This window comes from Leptonotus elevatus, chromosome 15 (assembly GCF_054856555.1).
Source record: "Leptonotus elevatus isolate MCC_2025b chromosome 15, RoL_Lele_1.0, whole genome shotgun sequence".
NCBI classification, from domain to species: Eukaryota; Metazoa; Chordata; class Actinopteri; order Syngnathiformes; family Syngnathidae; genus Leptonotus; species Leptonotus elevatus.
The window spans coordinates 13,972,637-13,989,616 of record NC_141253.1 but is presented as its reverse complement, the minus strand read 5'-3'; the positions used below and the strand labels follow the sequence as shown (position 1 = coordinate 13,989,616).

At 37.9% G+C, this 16,980-nt stretch overlaps 2 protein-coding genes across 9 annotated transcripts in view; one reads left to right on the top strand and one right to left on the bottom strand.

The window, feature by feature from the left end:
- Positions 1 to 24: 24 nt before the first annotated feature.
- Positions 25 to 11,903, bottom strand: cdc37l1 (cell division cycle 37-like 1). The gene is made up of 7 exons (XM_086097382.1): positions 11,346 to 11,903; positions 8,452 to 8,754; positions 7,861 to 7,939; positions 6,863 to 6,978; positions 6,387 to 6,509; positions 5,140 to 5,316; positions 25 to 2,138 (listed from the first exon to the last, which is right to left on the bottom strand). The coding sequence occupies exons 1-7, from the start codon at positions 11,421 to 11,423 to the stop codon at positions 2,022 to 2,024; spliced, it is 993 nt and encodes a 330-aa protein (XP_085953508.1). The 5' UTR covers positions 11,424 to 11,903; the 3' UTR covers positions 25 to 2,021.
- Positions 11,407 to 16,980, top strand: part of exd3 (exonuclease 3'-5' domain containing 3) — a 47,799-nt gene continuing 42,225 nt past the window's right edge. For 2 of the 8 annotated variants that reach the window (XM_086097376.1, XM_086097377.1), the window contains exons 1-3: positions 12,324 to 12,397; positions 14,445 to 14,504; positions 16,698 to 16,762. In XM_086097376.1, coding sequence (XP_085953502.1) covers positions 14,477 to 14,504; positions 16,698 to 16,762 — 93 coding nt within the window. In that variant the 5' untranslated portion in view covers positions 12,324 to 12,397; positions 14,445 to 14,476. Of the gene's footprint in view, positions 11,684 to 12,323; positions 12,398 to 12,563; positions 12,639 to 14,444; positions 14,505 to 16,640; positions 16,763 to 16,980 lie in introns of those variants that run through there. The other 6 variants (XM_086097373.1, XM_086097375.1, XM_086097379.1 and 3 more) reach the window with 5 other exon arrangements.

Genomic DNA, 16,980 nt, shown 5'->3' with positions numbered 1-16,980 from the left:
AGGATAAAAAATCCACAATGCAGGGCTTTTTCATATAATATAATTTAATGCACCATCTGGTCTATTTAATTCCACTCTGCAGCAGAAAAAAACACTTTATTCTCTTGAACGTAATACATTTAGCCGATAGATAGCTGGAAGCAACCTGGCACAGTGACCAAAATCAGTCATTCAAATGTGAAAACAGCAACACCAAAAACCCTTCACACAGTTCAAATGAAAAGCTTATCAAAAGCCTGCTTGTAAAAACAAAGTTCAGCATTCGGCATGTTGAGAACTTCAACTAAAAAAAAAAAGTAAAGTGTGATAACAAAAAGTGAAATATAAAGTGCAGTACACATTCGCATGCAAAGAGCTCCTTTCAGCATACAAACATACACGCTTTTAAAAGACCTCAGCCCTTTACATCTCTGCACCTTTTTCCATCGTGTCAAACCTCAACTGGAGATGTTGAAATAAAAACATCAACTAAACATCTTATTTTGCTAAAAATCCAGAGAAGAATTAAAGCAACATGCATTGGTGTCAAACTTGGCTTGCTATACTGACTTTTGTATTGTCTACTCCAGTGATGACCAACCAGTGCCGTAAATGATCCACTTTCAATTATTAGGTCCAAAAACAATTACTTACTACCAATACTGTATATTTGTTCATATAGTGACATTTACTAATAGGCAGAACAATTAAATGCTCTTTCCTTAGGTGGCAGAAGGTACAATTAACCTGTATATTCATCTGCTGCCATTCATGCAACAGAATAAAAGCTGTGTGTCCAATTAGTAAGTAAATTGAGACAGGATCATCATTATCACTATACTAAATACACAGTACCTCTTGTGGCATTCTGTCTGGTGCTGTGATATTTTTGTCATGTAAAATATGTGCATTAGCCAAAGAAAAGTTGGGAAACACTGCATGAGATTTCAACATTAACACCTCTCATGTTGCGTTAGCATCCGCGCTAGTCTTGTCCACAAACGTTGCCGCACATCACTATGAGACGCTGTTTGTGTTTAGCGCCTACATTCATTGGCCTGTCTTGGCATCTGCCACTATAAATTCGAGAGGAAAAATTCAAATCCTCTTTGCCACGTCTATATAATTGGATGGAGGAAGTGAGGAACCGATGACCACACTTGGACCTTGTATATGGAGGACCAAAACTGCCAAAATTCAAAATAAATAAACGACTAAATAAATTAATGACTAAAAGTGAAAATAAAAACGGATCTAAAAAAAAAAATCTTTCGAAAATTAAATAATAAATAAATAAATATATGTGCATAAAAAAATACATTTGTATTTAATTTTGGAATTATGTTTTTTTTTATATCCCTTGTTATTTTCACTTTTAGTCATTTATTTATTTATTTAGAATTTTGGTCCATACTGCCAGGACGAAATGTTATTCGAAATTAGCCCGTTTGAGAGAGGGCTGATTTCAGTAAGTCAATAATTAGGGTGTGTAAAGTGTCCTATAATTGTTGATTTGAAGGGTATTTTACAAAACAATGTCACAGACATGTTACTAAAACAACCAGTAACTATTTTAATTTGACAAAAAAACCTGAATAATTTCTCTTGTTAAATAAATTATAATAAAATTCAGTAATTTGAGTAAATAATACTTTAGAACATGGCACTTTTTCACCAACCTATAAAGATTTCTACTTGCTGGACTTGCACTTACAGAACGACCGACTGAATAGAATTCATTCAACGCTGATCGAATTTAATGGACTTGTTTTACCTTAGCAATTTAGTTCCATGTGTCTTCTCCAGTTGGCTTTTTCAAGAGGACTAAAAAGGCTTGAAAGCGGACTCAGGTCACAACTGTAGCACAACACTCACCTCTTGTTTCTCTGACCATGAATGGTGGCATCGAGCCCATTCGAGACCCGAATAATCACGCTGCTCTTTATTCCTGTTGTGCTCGGGTGTCGTTAAGAAGGGCTTAAAAAGTCAAGGTGTTCCTAAATGGGGAGAAGGTGAAGATGGAAGAAAGGCAGCCAAGTTTCCTAAGAGGTCTCCATCATGCGTATATCGTCACTTTCCGTGGCATCGTCCTTTGTCCATCTCCCTGTGTTTATCAACAGTCCAGCTTCTACACAGCGCTTGGATGGGTACTCTGCCACCTGGTGGAGGGTAGAACACGGGGGAGGGGGGACTTTAGTAACATCAGTGGCTTTTGGTCGGTTTTAGACCCACATTTAAAACAAAATGAAGCAGAATTACAAGAATAAAGTAAGTTATAGCAACACAAGAATAAGGTCGAAAATATGAAAGGCGAAATATGCCAAAACAGAAGTTTTCAGATTTTCATTGAAATACTCAAAACAGAACATCATTAGAATGTTGCGAGTTGACCAGAAGTCATATGAGAAAAAAGTAATTATACTAGGTCGATAAAGTCTGAATTACAAGAATAAAGCTGCAAATGTGAAAATAAATATACTTCATGAGTATAAAAAGTTGTAACTGATGAGAAAAGATATGTCATGGTTTTAAGAGAAAAAAATAATAATTAAACAATAGGCATAGTATTACAACAAATAGTTGCAATTTTAGAGAACTAAGATTAATGTCATTATACATATGCAAAATACACTATGAAATTAGCCAAATATGACAAAAAAAAAGTTAAAATTGTCATTTAATTACAATAACGCCATTATATTTTAAGGGGAATAAGTTGTAGTAACATCATTAAAAAAACACACACAAAAAAACTATTACAAGACTTGAGAAGTCAAGATTTTATAATTAATATATTTTAAATTGACAGGGATAAAACAAAGTCAAGATTTTACTATCCATCCATCCATCCATCCATTTTCTGTACCGCTTGTCCTCACAAGGGTCGCGGGGGTTGCTGGAGCCTATCCCAGCTGGCTTCGGGCAGTAGGCGGGGTACACCCTGAACTGGTTGCCAGCCAATCGCAGGGCACACAGAGACGAACAACCATACTCACAATCACACCTATGGACAATTTGGAGTGTCCAATTCACCTGCCATGCATGTTTTTGGAATGTGGGAGGAAACCGGAGTACCCGGAGAAAACCCACACAAGATTTTACTAGTATGAAAAAATCTGTCACTTCACAGGAATAGTCAAAACATTTGAGAAAGTCATAATTGTATGAGTTGTCATTGTACAATGAAAGTTGCTAGATTTTATCTATATAAAAAGTTACATAATTATGATAAAAAGGAGACAATTATGAAATCAAAGTTAAAATATGACCAGGGAAAGACGGCATATTTTATGAGAATAAAGTCCCTAATGTTGCATTACAACACCATATCAGCATGAACAAACGACAACATGCATGGGAGTCACCTCTTTTGTTGACTTTGTTCAATCATCAATGAGAATTGCTTTTAACAAATATTTTGCTTTACACTATTTATACTCGAGAATTCCTGTAAGGTTATCAAGTTTGATGAGAAATTTATTTTATTATAATCATCTAAGTTCATCGTCATGAGATGAGATAACGACATTGTGTGGCACCTTCCACAGGGTCAGCATCATGCAGATGAATATCAAATAGAGAGACATGGGAGAGGAAAGACCCTGGGGAGATTAAGCAGCAGTTGCCTTGTTAAAGGATTATTATCAATGTTTACGTAACTGCCCTCTGCCTCTTTAAAGTTCATGTGCCGACCAATGGGATTTGTCGGACAGGCACTCCTCTGATGCCGAGTGAAATGTGAAAACAGAGAATGACAAGGAGGCAGGGCCAGGAGATTCCAGCTTCACTTCCAACAGGCAGTGTTGCATTCCTCAGCAACAAGTTTTCTTCCAAGCCTCTCCGGCAGCGAGGGGCCAATAAAGGGGAAGGAGGAAGCTTTTTACACAGGCTTTTGCAACAAATGGAGTTTTGCAGAAACCATCCCACTTGTGACGCATATACAAATGTTATGTGTCCACAACAACAAACACACAGAATTTTAACATTTTAACAGATTTTTCGTGCGAGAACGCGCACAACAAGAAGAAAAGTCATGCATGTTCTCCACTGACAATCAAGAGTTTCCACCCACAAACCAGACGTCTGTCTGTCGTAATACACAGCCAGTTGCTCATCTATTCGGCTATCGTCACGTTTTACATTACAATCACAGAGGCTGTGGATTGCCCAACCTCGATGTTGACCACTCGCATTAGGATTTACAATGGGTGATCCATAATGTTTTCCCAAGTACATTGGGGGAAAATATATATATATAAAATCACTTTACACACCCCACTCCACAGGATAATTTTTCAGGGACATTTGGATAATCTGGCCTCAGATGATCTTGATAGAAAGGGTGGAAAATTGTTTCAATTCAGACAGATTATCAGTATATGCTGTACTTGGTTTTAACCCAAAAGATCTACTTACATTCAATTATTTCTATTATCCTTTATTATATTGTAGTTGAGTTTATTTGTGTTTACAGCAGACAGACAGACACATATTATGCTATGGACATTTCTGTGAGAATTAAGTTGTTTTTTTCTCCACATTGAAGATATAATTAAAATTAAAAACAAGAAAAAAATGTATTTACACATCATAATGTAAAAATCATGCTGTTATTATTCCTGTGTAAAATGTACATTTGAGCCACTGCGACTGAGAAGAAGTAATTTGTCATCCATTTTTATTTACCGTATACAGTTCCTTATATATTCCAGCATGCATTTGTAATTCTTGCAACTACCAAATTAGGATGCCTCCAAAAGTAGAATGCTACCAATGACAAAAACGACATGGCCATAGTACAATTTAAATTTCACAGTAAGCATTACCCAACTGAATGACTACTTGTTTTATATGATACAATGGCACCACCTTACGTTTAAGCCTGCATACAGTAATTATTTGTGTATTTCTGTGTGCAGTGTTCCCAAACATTAGACATTTGGCTGGGATACAAGTTCACAAAAATATATAACGTATTACCATAACAACTTGTACATAAACTAACTAATGATAACAAACCAAAGACAATCAACAAGGCCTTTGCTGACTGACATGTACCAGTTTGATAAATACATTTAAAAACATTTGAATGCTGTTTCTGTAAGCAAGACATGACGTCAAAGAAAAACCCAAAATCAAAGAAAAAAAATAATCACTCACCTGTGATAAAGAGTTTGGGGATTCTTTGGGGTCCATTCTGCAGTTTGTGCCGTTGCTCGGCTGTTGGTTTGTGTTGTTGGACATGATGCTTTTACACCTGACCACATGTTCTCTCACTCGGTATTTGAAGGCCTCGAGCTCAGTGTGGAAAACTTCCAAATAGACGTCTTGTCCTTCCTGCACCACAACAGAAGGAAACGGTCAATTTGAACATTCTACTGTTGCTAGCAGCCAGTAGAGCAATTCTAGTGTGCTGCATAAACAGGATGCAAAAATCACTTCAAATTGAAAGTAAAACTTTCAACAAACATGTGCAGACTATTGGAAATGTATTTTAGATGTTACTAACTCTTTTAAACTTTTTATGTTGTTTAGATTAGAAGAATATACTTGTTTGGGAAACAGATCAATAAAGCTAGGATTTAACAGGTTTAATTTTTTTTTCTTATTTTCACTTAACTGTCTTTCACTTAACAACTAAAAGCATGTACAGTACTTCCAAGTTGTGCTTATTTTTCTATAAAAAAATAAAATAATCACCGACAATATTTTTAGACATGCTTGTTTTGTGTCATCATCATTACTATTGTGTATATTTGGTGCAGCTCAATAAATTAAATTAAATTAAATGTAAGAAGAAGAAAAAACCCTCATACAGATTAATTAAACACAGGAAAATTCTTTTCAGATGACCAATCTCTATATAAAATATAATTTTGATCACTCCTTGTGTAATATTCAAATTTTGAGAGATGTCAAGTTTTCATTCGTAGTAAGCTATAAGCATCAAAATTATGCGTTAACAAATCCAAATCATCAAATATTTCACTCTGTGTGCAGTGAATCTAAACAAATGAGTTTCACTTTTTGGAATAAACTAACGAAATGAATACTTTTTTTGGGGTGAAATTCTAATATATGAGATACACATGTACAAACACGTGGCTAGATTTGGCACAGTTGTGACATACAGTATTGGCATATTCATTAAAACAAAAATACTCGTACTCAGCCTAAATTAAGAGAGCAAATACAAATCTAAAAATTAAAGTTCACTGTAAATCAAATTCATGGAAAGTGCATACAATGACTGATGAATTGAAATGAATGTTTAAAACACACACGCACACAAAATCAATAATTTCCCTGATTTCGTAATCAAAGAAAGTTCTTATGTTTCCAAAGAACAACCAATAACAAATAAGTTGATAGAAAGGGTGGTGGTTCATGACATGTGGGTGCCTTACTTTGGCTTTTTGGAAAAACTGCCTGAAGCAGCCTCTGGGGTCCTGCCGTGAGTTAGATGCCATCTCCAGGATGAACTGCATGGCTACAGCTTGGTGAGCCACCTGCTCCATTAGCGCTTCTTTCTGCAGGAAACAACAAAGAATGTTTTCTTTTTGTCTTCTGAAACAATATGCTTTATCATTCATGATGTCACGTGAGATGTGAGAAAACCTTCTCTGAGACTTCTATTTTGCATCTGATCTTTTTTGTGTTTCTATTGTACTTAAACAACCTGTAAATGAACCTTAAAAGACAATTAAAATTGACTTCATAGACATGACAAGAACATCATAGGAAATTCACATTTGCTGTTTAAAAAATGGTTAAAGCTGAGCAGGATGGTGGATTGCTGATGATGCTATTCTGCTCTTAAGCAGGGTTCTTGACAAATTGTTCAAACATAAAACACGTATTCAGCTCATCATTGAAACATTACCCCTTCTTGCTGTAGCGTGATACACCACAAATATAAATAGTTGGCCGTCTCGTCGCAGATGAGCTGAGGCTTCTCTGCCAGGAATCGTTGACTGTCATCCCATCGCCTCAACATACCTGAAAGAAGGTGATCGATTAGATAGATTGATAGAGAGCTACAGTAAATGGTAGGGCTGAGTTTTAAACATTGAATAATTGATATAATCGATTTTGCCTTTCAAGCTCAATATCAGTTCTTAGAAACCGTGAGTCGGTTATTTTAATATCTCCTTTTCCCATAAATTCTTAAGAAAATTGAATTTTAAAGGCAACTTTTTTGTATCTTACTGTTCGCCTCAATGTAAAAGTATTTTCTTACATTTAATAAACACCTGACTGATATTTACAATGATTGAATTAGAATTATGAAAATATGTTAATCTTATGCTTGCTGATATCAATGTTTGTGTAACACTTAAGTGATTATAATACGTGTTACTTTTATCAATGAAGTAAATCATTTAATCAGTCACTGCCTCTGCAAAATTTCATTTGGAATTTAATCATTTGTGGATTTTTTTTATCATGTCCTTGACATTTAAGAAGACTTAATGTTCTATAATTAATCACTATCGGATTGAAGTGAATCGAATTGGGAAAAATCAAAATTGAATTTAACTGAGTTCTTGTGAATCGAAATCGAATCTATTGAGGAAATTACAATCGATACCTAGCCCTAGTAAACAGACATAGGATGAAGACTGTTGTCACTTGTCACTGTTGATGTCTTAGTCGCCTCCCTCACCAGTTTTCTTCGTAGGTATTTTCCCACAATTTGGGACAATTTTATTCATTTTAAAAGGGTGTTTTAATCAACTGTGGTTAGTTAGGGAGCTAGATATCTAGATAAAAAATGGCAAGGAAATTGTAATTAATACTTAAAAACTTTCAACATTAGCATTAATATGAGGTTTAAAAAAAGGTTCTTCGTTTTGATTTCCGATTCTGAATGTCACTCACCAAAGTGCCTAAGGTCTTGCTCAGACTTGTGGAGAGACATCTTGCACTGTTCTGCTTCTACTGGTTCATTGATGATACTCTGGTGAAGACAGAGGACGGTGATGCTGTTGACAGGCAGCCAAGATAACATCGAAAATAAACCCGACGACACAATGCAACTGCTGTGAAACCCCGCATATTTGCCGTTCGGCATATATACACACACACACAATCGCTGATATTTTTGGGGCAACCTAATCCAACATTATTCACTGAAAAACTCACCTGTTTCCTGTTTTGGGACTAAGACCAAAGCCCTATTAAATATAAAAATATCTTGTTTCTGACCAAGTAAGGGAAGGGGCTTCATTGAGTCTTTACTGCCATCTCCTGGCAGAAATAGCAGTTACAAACCGTTTTGGTTAGGTTTCAATAACTCGCAGATTACCGGTAACACTATTTGCGGCACGGCTTGTTTCCTATCTCACACAAATAGTGAGAGTTCCGTGTACTGTATTACCCAATTTTCTACAATAGAGGCTTCAAATAATCACACTAATTGCCACAATAAGAGGCAATTAGGTTATTGTTCATTCTTTCTCCCACGCTCACTTTATCAAAGACATCCCAACTTCCGTCAGCACCGAGCACGGGTCCTCGAGTGGGTTCCTGACCTCCCAGCATGCGCTCCTTGCGGAGCCATTCCTCCTCGGTGTGTGTGAGCTCCGTGGGGCTCGCACGAGTCCACGCGTGCTCCTGCTCCAGGGACTCGGAGCCATGGAACCTTAAAGCACACAGGTGGTCCTGGGCTTCGGCCAGCATCCAGCTGGACACCATGGAGGTCGTCGAGCAACCCTGCGGCTGGTCCTCGCATAAGGATGCCTCGGTACAACTACAGAACTGTGCCGATGAGGTCTGAAGAAAGCAAAAGGAACATAATTATTGACTGGTTGAGTGAACACAGTATCTCGATCATGCATGTCTCTCTGCTAGGACATAATAGTTGACGCTCTGAATCAGGGGTGTCAAACTTATTTTCATCATTAGCACTTATAATGGTGAATAAGGCTGAACGATTTATCATTTTGGGATCCAAATCGTGATTTCAGAGTGGTGAAATAGGGTGGACTAAACCTTATTCAAATATAAAAATGTTCAGGTAACTTTGCAAGATATACAACTAACCCTGGAAAATCTGCACTTGTTGTATTTGATTGAATTTAAAACAAAGACATTTGTATTTGAAATTTTTGGGCAACTTAATTTACTGTAGAAAACCCTGGGTTTATTGTTTAAGCTTTCATTTAACTTTTTAAGACCTGCTGATGACCCAGGGAACTCCCTGAACTTGCTGCCTATATTTTCCCTTTTACCAAAAATGAGTATCGATTATAAGCCTCTTTGACTACAAATTTTTTGGTATTGTTTATTGGCCTTGAAAAAAAAGAAGACAACAACATACAGTGCTGCTCAAAAGTTTGTGAACCTCTTGAAGCAATTTGGACTTTCCAATTGTTTCAACCTGATAGTTGTTGTTCAATCTGAACTATTGCATTTTATATGAAATAACAGGTGTAGGTTTATCAATTCAATGCATTTTTAAAAAATCATTTATGTAGTCAAAACTTAATTAAAAAGAGTTTTTGGTCAATTCATGTAGGTGCAAAAGTAAGTGAACCCTGAGCTGCATTGCTTAAAACAAGCAGTCAAGTAGGATCAGGCAGGACAAATTGGTAGCTAAACTAACCACTGAAATGGACCAATGAAATGAGAGGTTTAGCAAAGAAATTGTGCATCACTGACTGAAACGGAGACAAAACCACGTCACTTTTGACTTACCCAGGTGAACCCAAACAGGTCAGTCATGCTGAGAGGAAGAGAAATCTCAGGGGACCTTAGGAAGTGGGTAGTGACAGCACATCTGTCAACAACGAGGGATTTGCAGACCTCTTTTACTGCATCGGGGACCCATGTGCATGCTTCAACAATCAGAAAAAAAGTAAATCGACAAGACTTTCATGGAAGGCTTGCTAGGTAGAAGCCTCTGCTCACAAAAAAACATAAAAGCTGCCCATCTCAACTTTGCCAGAGAGTACCTGGACAAACCTGAAACTTTTTGGAAGTCCCTTCTGTGGACAGATGAGTCCAAAAACTGTTTAGTCACAACTAAAACAGTCATGTTTGGTGAAAACTCAACAATGCAAACCAGCAAAAGAACCTTCACCTTAGAGTGAAGCATGGGGGTGAGAATGTTAAATTCTGGGCTGGCTTTTCATCCTCAGGACAACTCCACATAATCCAGGGAATCGTGAATTCATAGGAATATTGTGAAATCCCGGATCATAACCTGAAGCCATCCTTTGTGAAATTACAGCCTGGTAGATGATGTATCATGCAACGTGACAATAATCCAAAGAATTCCAGCAATACAACCAAGGAATGGCTGAAGAACAACAAGATTCATAGTCTGGATGTGCCTAGTCAAAATCCTGATTTAAATTATTTCAAAAATACTGAGGCGGGACCTGAAGCGAGCAGTTTATGCTAAACGCCAATCCAACCTCTCTCAATTGGTTGCATTTTGCAAGGAAGAGTGGCAAAATTTTCCCCAAAGTAGATGTGAAAGACTGATAAATCACTAAAGAAAGTGTTTAGATGAAGTTCTCATTGCAAAAGGAGCTGCAATGTTTGATTAAGTGGGAGGTTCACATACTTTTGCACCCATGAAATCAGTTTTCTTAAATCAAAAACTTTTGTTCAAGAATGAATGACAATATTATCATTATTTTTGTTCGAGTCCATTATTTTCAATGTCAGCATTGAATATGACTAAACATTTAATAAAATTATTTTAATATTTTATACAAAAAAATCTGACCATGCCTGCAGGGTTCACAAACTTTTGAGCAGCACTGTATGCCTATGTCTAGTTTCAACAGTCATACAACAGCTGCCTGTTTGTTGCTCATTGTTTATTGCTGCCACCCTGAGCCATGTTTGATGTGGATCAAGACCAGGTCTGGTCCACGGGCTTTCAGCCTCTGCCTCATCACAAAAATATTTTGGGCCATCATAGCTTTTGGGTGACCACTCCTATCCACGCCTTATTTAGAAGGGGCGGACTATAAATAATACTCTTATTTAACAGTCTGATGTTAGTGTCGGGAAATGTGAGGGGGGCCCCGAGGGAATTAAACGGGACTGCAAGTGGAAAGTGGACTATCTGTCATACACAACACAAGAAAACTGTTCCAAGTTACACTACTTAGATGGGTATTAGATACGTAAATAAAGTTATCAGCATATATTAACGGTCCGTTTATGTCATTATTAGGCGAGAGTTAGCAAACAATCATCCAAAACACAAGCATGTGGCTAGCTGTCATGATGCAACCCACTTTTAACTTTGTTTGGACTGTGTCAGCTATCATGCTAAGCGAGCTATTAGCTCCCTTAAATTAAAAGCGGTCGGGGTGGTTGTTGGGCTGCTTGCTGGTGCGACCTACCTGCTGGTGGGGGCAGCATGTGTCCGTTTCAGGGGACTCGCTGTCGGACAGTCCATCGTTGTTGCTTCGCCACTCCATCGCTGCTAAACTAGCAGCTAACTAGCCGTCTGAGAGAATTGTCGCAAACAGTGTGCCGCCGTTGGATTAATATGTATAAACTAGGGAGGAGTTTACTCTAATCGGCGATGTGACGCACAACATCACAACGACGGAGTTGTCAGTGGAAATAGAATAAAGCGGCTGCAGCAGCAAACAACAACGTCAGGAACAACAACAAACTAACTGCCACTGCTACTGCAACTAAACTGTCCCATTAACGACGACGCATCAACCACGTGGTACATGATTTTGAGTGTTATTTATTTATTTATTTATTACTAAAATGTAAAATTGGCTAAAGTATTGTTTTGTATTCCTTCAAAACTATTATTACTAAATTTAAATGTTTTAAATTAAAATGATGAATGCCGTGAGTTTTACCTACATAAAACATGTTTTAAAAGTGCTTTACAATAATTCATGGGGTGTTAAACTATTAGAATAAATAACTAAAATTATTGTCAATTCCGTGGTATTGACAAGCGTGCACGGACGCAAAAATATGATGGACTCAACGTCGTATACTCATCACAGCGAGAAGTGAAGCAACTGGCGGCCATCTTTCGTTGCCACTCGCTGATCGCGCCTAACTTGAATACATTGATTATACTGCATCTCATAGTACTACTCAAAGATTCGTCTGCATCATGTTGTCAGCACTCAGCACCATGAAAAATACATATAAATAAAATAAAAACAATAAATGCTGTGCATTGTAAACCTATCCTCTGTAAATCACGATTAATGATACTTAGATAATATACTCCGAATGATTGACGAAAAGAGTGACGTGTTTTCAGCAAAAAACAGTTGTCAGTAGCAGTGGCACTGTAAAATGGCTACCTTCTAGCTTCAGCCCATAGAGGACAATAATGAGTTCATCGTCTGTGCAAGCGTGACTGCAAAACCAGGAAGTACGGATAAAAACATTTCCGCCCGTTTTTGGGTTGCAGGTAAAATATGCCTACTTATGCATCACATTTCTTTCATATTTCATGAATGGATATATATTGTTTGCGACCGAATTGTTATATATTTGTTATTTATACTTTACAATTCACTGTATTAAGAATGACATAAAATATTTCAGATGATGACTTGCCCTTAAGCCAAATTGAGGACTAAGTTATAAACGTGATACTGCAAGCAAAAGTAGAAGTAGCTCAATGTTGCAGCGAGAAAATTGCTCATGTGGTGAGTTTTGAGTTATTAATACAACAAAAGGGATGACTATTAGTTGCTGTTGACAGATGTGCTCAATAGTTATAGCTTCTAAGAGTATTAACCCGAATTAGCACTAGGTTTGAGCTGGATACAGTTTACACGACAGACATACAACCATGATTTAGTGTTTGTTTTACAACGCTAATTGTTGAGCTAGCACGAAATTAACTGTGTGTTATGACTGTCCTCGGAGTCAATGTTTAGTGTGATATTTTTTGTAATGTTTTTCTTGTGTGTGTGTGGAAAAGGGTTTCATCGTGTAAATAGGGTCCGCAGCTTCAACAGTAGGTGGCGATAGAGGATAAATTAAAATTACAGGTGGTGGGCCGCCCCATAGGCTTTTATAGATGATTCATTTAGCGACTTAACCCGTTGCTGTATTCAGTGACTGCGTCCGCCATATTTGGTGTGGCAGCTCTGTCAATTAACTCTGACAAGTAAAAAGACTGAACTAAAGCACAACATACAAAGTCTATGTTGTAAGGACACTGTACGGCAATCAAACAAATAAAATCTTCCCCAAAATAAAATAAAACAGCATGAAAAGTAAAGCTGAGTACTAGCTCAACGGTGAAAACAAAAACAAAACAAGAATGAGAAACTGAACAGATATGTCACTTATAAAATGACGATTCATTCATTATACCATACATGTTTAAAGTACCAAACCAACATATATTTATAATGGCTTTATGAGTGTTTACAGCAACCATTGCATGAATGAAGACTGTTACTGTGATGAAACATACTAAAAGTTGAATCTGTATATATTATAACTAGTACTATCAAGCAATCAATTTTTTTACACTAATTAATTAACAGCGATTAATCCGATTTTTCTACTTCTACTATTTCCTTCGAAGCTTATAACATGTATTTAGTACTTGAGTAAAAAAAAAAAAGAAAGTAAAATCATCAAATATACAGTATATTTTCATTCAAACACTGTTCTAATATATTTATTTTCACTTCTTTCTCAGCCCTTTATGTTTGAGAATACTATAGTATGGGGTAGCTAAGCAACTAACAATTGGAGCAGTTACGTTGGGGCAATTTACAGTAGTGAAATAGGTAATACTTCTTTTGTTTAGAGCAGGGGTGGGCAAACTCAGTCCTTGAGGGCCGGAGTCCTGCAGGTTTTGGAGGTTTCTCTCTTCCATCACAAGCTGATTCCAATCAACCGGATCGTTATCAGCGTTATGCAGAGCTTGCTGATGAGCTGACCATATATCAGCTGTGTTGGAGAAGGGAAACATCTAAAACCTACAGGACTCCGGCCCTCGAGGACCGAGTTTCCCCACCCCTGGTCTAGAGGCTGCTTTCATTAGAAGGAATGCCAAGTTTTACATCTATATGGGACTTCTTAGTATTAGCCACATTTGCAAATTGTCTAGAATAGTTCCATCCATCCATTTTCTATACCGCTTAATAGCTTATCCTCAATCAAAAGTCATTGTTCAGTCCATGTCCCATGAGATGTGACTGTGTAAAACGGTTGTTACATCTCTGAACAGCAAATGACTGAAACATCTTGAGCGATCGCTGCACTTTGCCACATCCAATATGTCTCTGCCATTGGCCCACTCAATCTACTTCCTTGAGTTAATGCAATGCAGAAAAGGCTTCAAAACACCCTCAAACATACAGTATATCTCAACCCTCTCGACAGTGTTAATTGCAGGTTTGCGAGTCTGAACTCCCTCCTCTATAAATGCGAGCACTATTCATAGAGATGTTGCTGTCCAATGAGTGTATTTTCTTTTTTCTTCTCCCCAGATTGACAGAAACTCACCAGCTGGTGGAAAGAAATGAACCATTTGACTCCGGATTCAAAGGGTTTGTATGACTGTTACAGTACAGTAGTGCAGTATGATGGTCCTGACATACAGTAAGACATTTTGGACTGAGGTTGCGAATGTCACAAGAATGCCCGCTCAGACACCACTATCCTTGCTGGTGTATGTTTGATAGTTTTATATGTATGTACTAGAAGTGCTAATGTGTTTTTTTCATACAAATATTATCTACTAGTGTAAATATGACTTTACTACCCCATTAGGATAGGTTAATCCTCCAACTTGCCTACAAATATAGATAGCATGTCTGCCAGAGTAACGGAATTCGTCATAAACCGACAAGTACTTTTTCTTGTGTTGTCAGAATTGTCTTTAATTTAAAAATGGAATGTTGCTTTTTGTGTAAGCCAAATTGATCAGGCTCCCTGTTGATGTACTATTTATGTAAATGTATCGTCAATCATTGTAAAGCCTGAACTACATATGTATGTTAATCATTTATACATAGGCTCAAAAATCATGCTCTTGAGGCTCAAACTCAAAGGAGTAATTCATATGCAAACATTGCTTTATAAAGGTTCAGATTCAACAAGTGCTCTTAATCTTCTCCTCGATGCTTTACAATGGCACCTGTTGAAAGGTTTATCCAGCACATCCAACAAATACAAAAGTGCTTGTTAAGGAATGTCATGGCATCTTTCCAGGGGGGCTCAACCACTCGCAGAAGCTCGCTGCCAAGTCAGACTGAAGCTGTTCTGGTGGCTGAAGTGACACCAAACGCCCCATTTACACACTTGATCTTTGTGTTGCCTCTATTTTAGCAGTTCCTTGGCAACAAGCTGGCAGATCCGCCCGTGTGTTGAATTTCATAGAGATGGAAGTGTGACTTTTATTGTTTGTGAGGCATTTTTGGGTTGCACTAGATGACAAAAACATAACCATAGATGGTCTGTGAGAGCATTTTGTAATTGTAAAACAAAAGAAAACCTCAGAGGAACCTTTAGTTAAAAAACAAAATATTTAGCTTGCAAATGCTCAATTAGGGATGGTCTAGTACTAATGCCAGGTATGGATATCGGGCCGATCCCCGGCCTTATTTCAAGGCAGGGGTGCTCAAGTTCGGTCCTTGAGAGCTCCTATCCAGCCTGTTTTCCATGTTTCTCCCTACTAACACACCTGATTCATGATCAGGATCGTTATCAGGCTTCTGCAAAGCTTGCTGATTAGCTGATTATTAGATTCGGCTATGCTGCAGGAGGGAAACAGGCTGGATAGGGGCTCTCGAGGACAGAACTTGAGCACCCCTGTTTTAAGGTATCCGTAGTTGCGATGGTTGTGCTTGTTTTACCATCAGAAACTAGAAATTATAAGAATTGAAATTCCTATTAATTTCATGCAATTTTAAGAAAAATGCTTTATTGGTATACGTAGGTCTAGGTCAGATCAATGAAGCCGTTTTCCTTAAACTTATTGACACTTATAGGGCTGCACAAGACGGGCACGTACAGTGAAAGAGGGGCGAGAATACAGAGGAGGGAGAGGTCTTCTAGGGTCTACGTTCCCAGGCTGTGCATCAGGAAGGCTTTTATTTTTTACACCATGACTAGCGCATAGCCCTTTCCTGGGGAAATCCGAGACAAAATCGAGAGAGGCTGCTGCTGGGAGGGCGCGGAGGACAGGAAAACGAGCCCTGGGAAGGAGGAAGGGAGGTAGGGGGAGCAGGTATGGTGGTGAAGTGATAGAAAAGGAGCTACAACTGAGACAAAAATCATTCAGCGTGTTATTGTGCTGACAGATGTTCCCTTTGTTTTTGTATTTTCCTTCAAAAATGTGTCCTTTCAAGATGCACTTTCGTATTGAAATGCAGAACTGATGTCGGGTTCCTTTACTGCCCAAGGACCTCAGCTGTTATACTGATGTTATGGGGGCTTGGGGTTGCCTGTTAAAGAAATAATGTTTGATGTCACAGCTTCTTTGCTATGCCTGTTTTGACCAAAAATCCTGTATATCACATTACAAGCTGAATCCTGCCCAACTTTAAAAAGTAATGAGGGCTTCTACTGTGTTTTTCATTCAATTGGCCTGTATTTAGTGTTAAGACCTGTTTTAAAATGTATCTGGTTTCTCCAAAAGTCAGGAATATCAACTATAGCTCGATTTGTTTTCACTCTGACAGGTTGAAGGAGGTCAAGGGTCAGAATGAAACCCCACTTCACGTGTCTTATCCCCGCAGGTCTTGACCCGGCCGTGCTGAGAGAGCAGCTCTTTGAACTATGGCGCGAGAACAATCTGCAGACGGTGAGAGTTACTATTAACAAGGGTGAAAATATGGAGGCTTTTCTGTTGTCTACAAGAAGCAATTGAAGAGGAAGGAGCAGTCAATAGAATGATGTAGAACTTGGACCTAAATGAAATTCACCAGTGTGTGTGTGTGTGTGTGTCTCTCTGTGTGTTAATGAGGAAACCAGAGTGGCTGTCAGTAGGAAGGAAGGAATTTGCACTGAATGAACTTGAGA

Excerpts from the sequence above, each read along its gene's own strand:
- cdc37l1 (XM_086097382.1), bottom strand. The coding sequence starts at position 11,423 with ATGGAGTGGCGAAGCAACAACGATGGACTGTCCGACAGCGAGTCCCCT. Across the intron at positions 6,979-7,860 it reads GCAAGACCTTAGGCACTTTG|GTATGTTGAGGCGATGGGAT; the intron begins GTGAGTGACATT and ends ACCTTCTTTCAG. Across the intron at positions 5,317-6,386 it reads AGTTTTTCCAAAAAGCCAAA|GAAGGACAAGACGTCTATTT; the intron begins GTAAGGCACCCA and ends GTTGTGGTGCAG.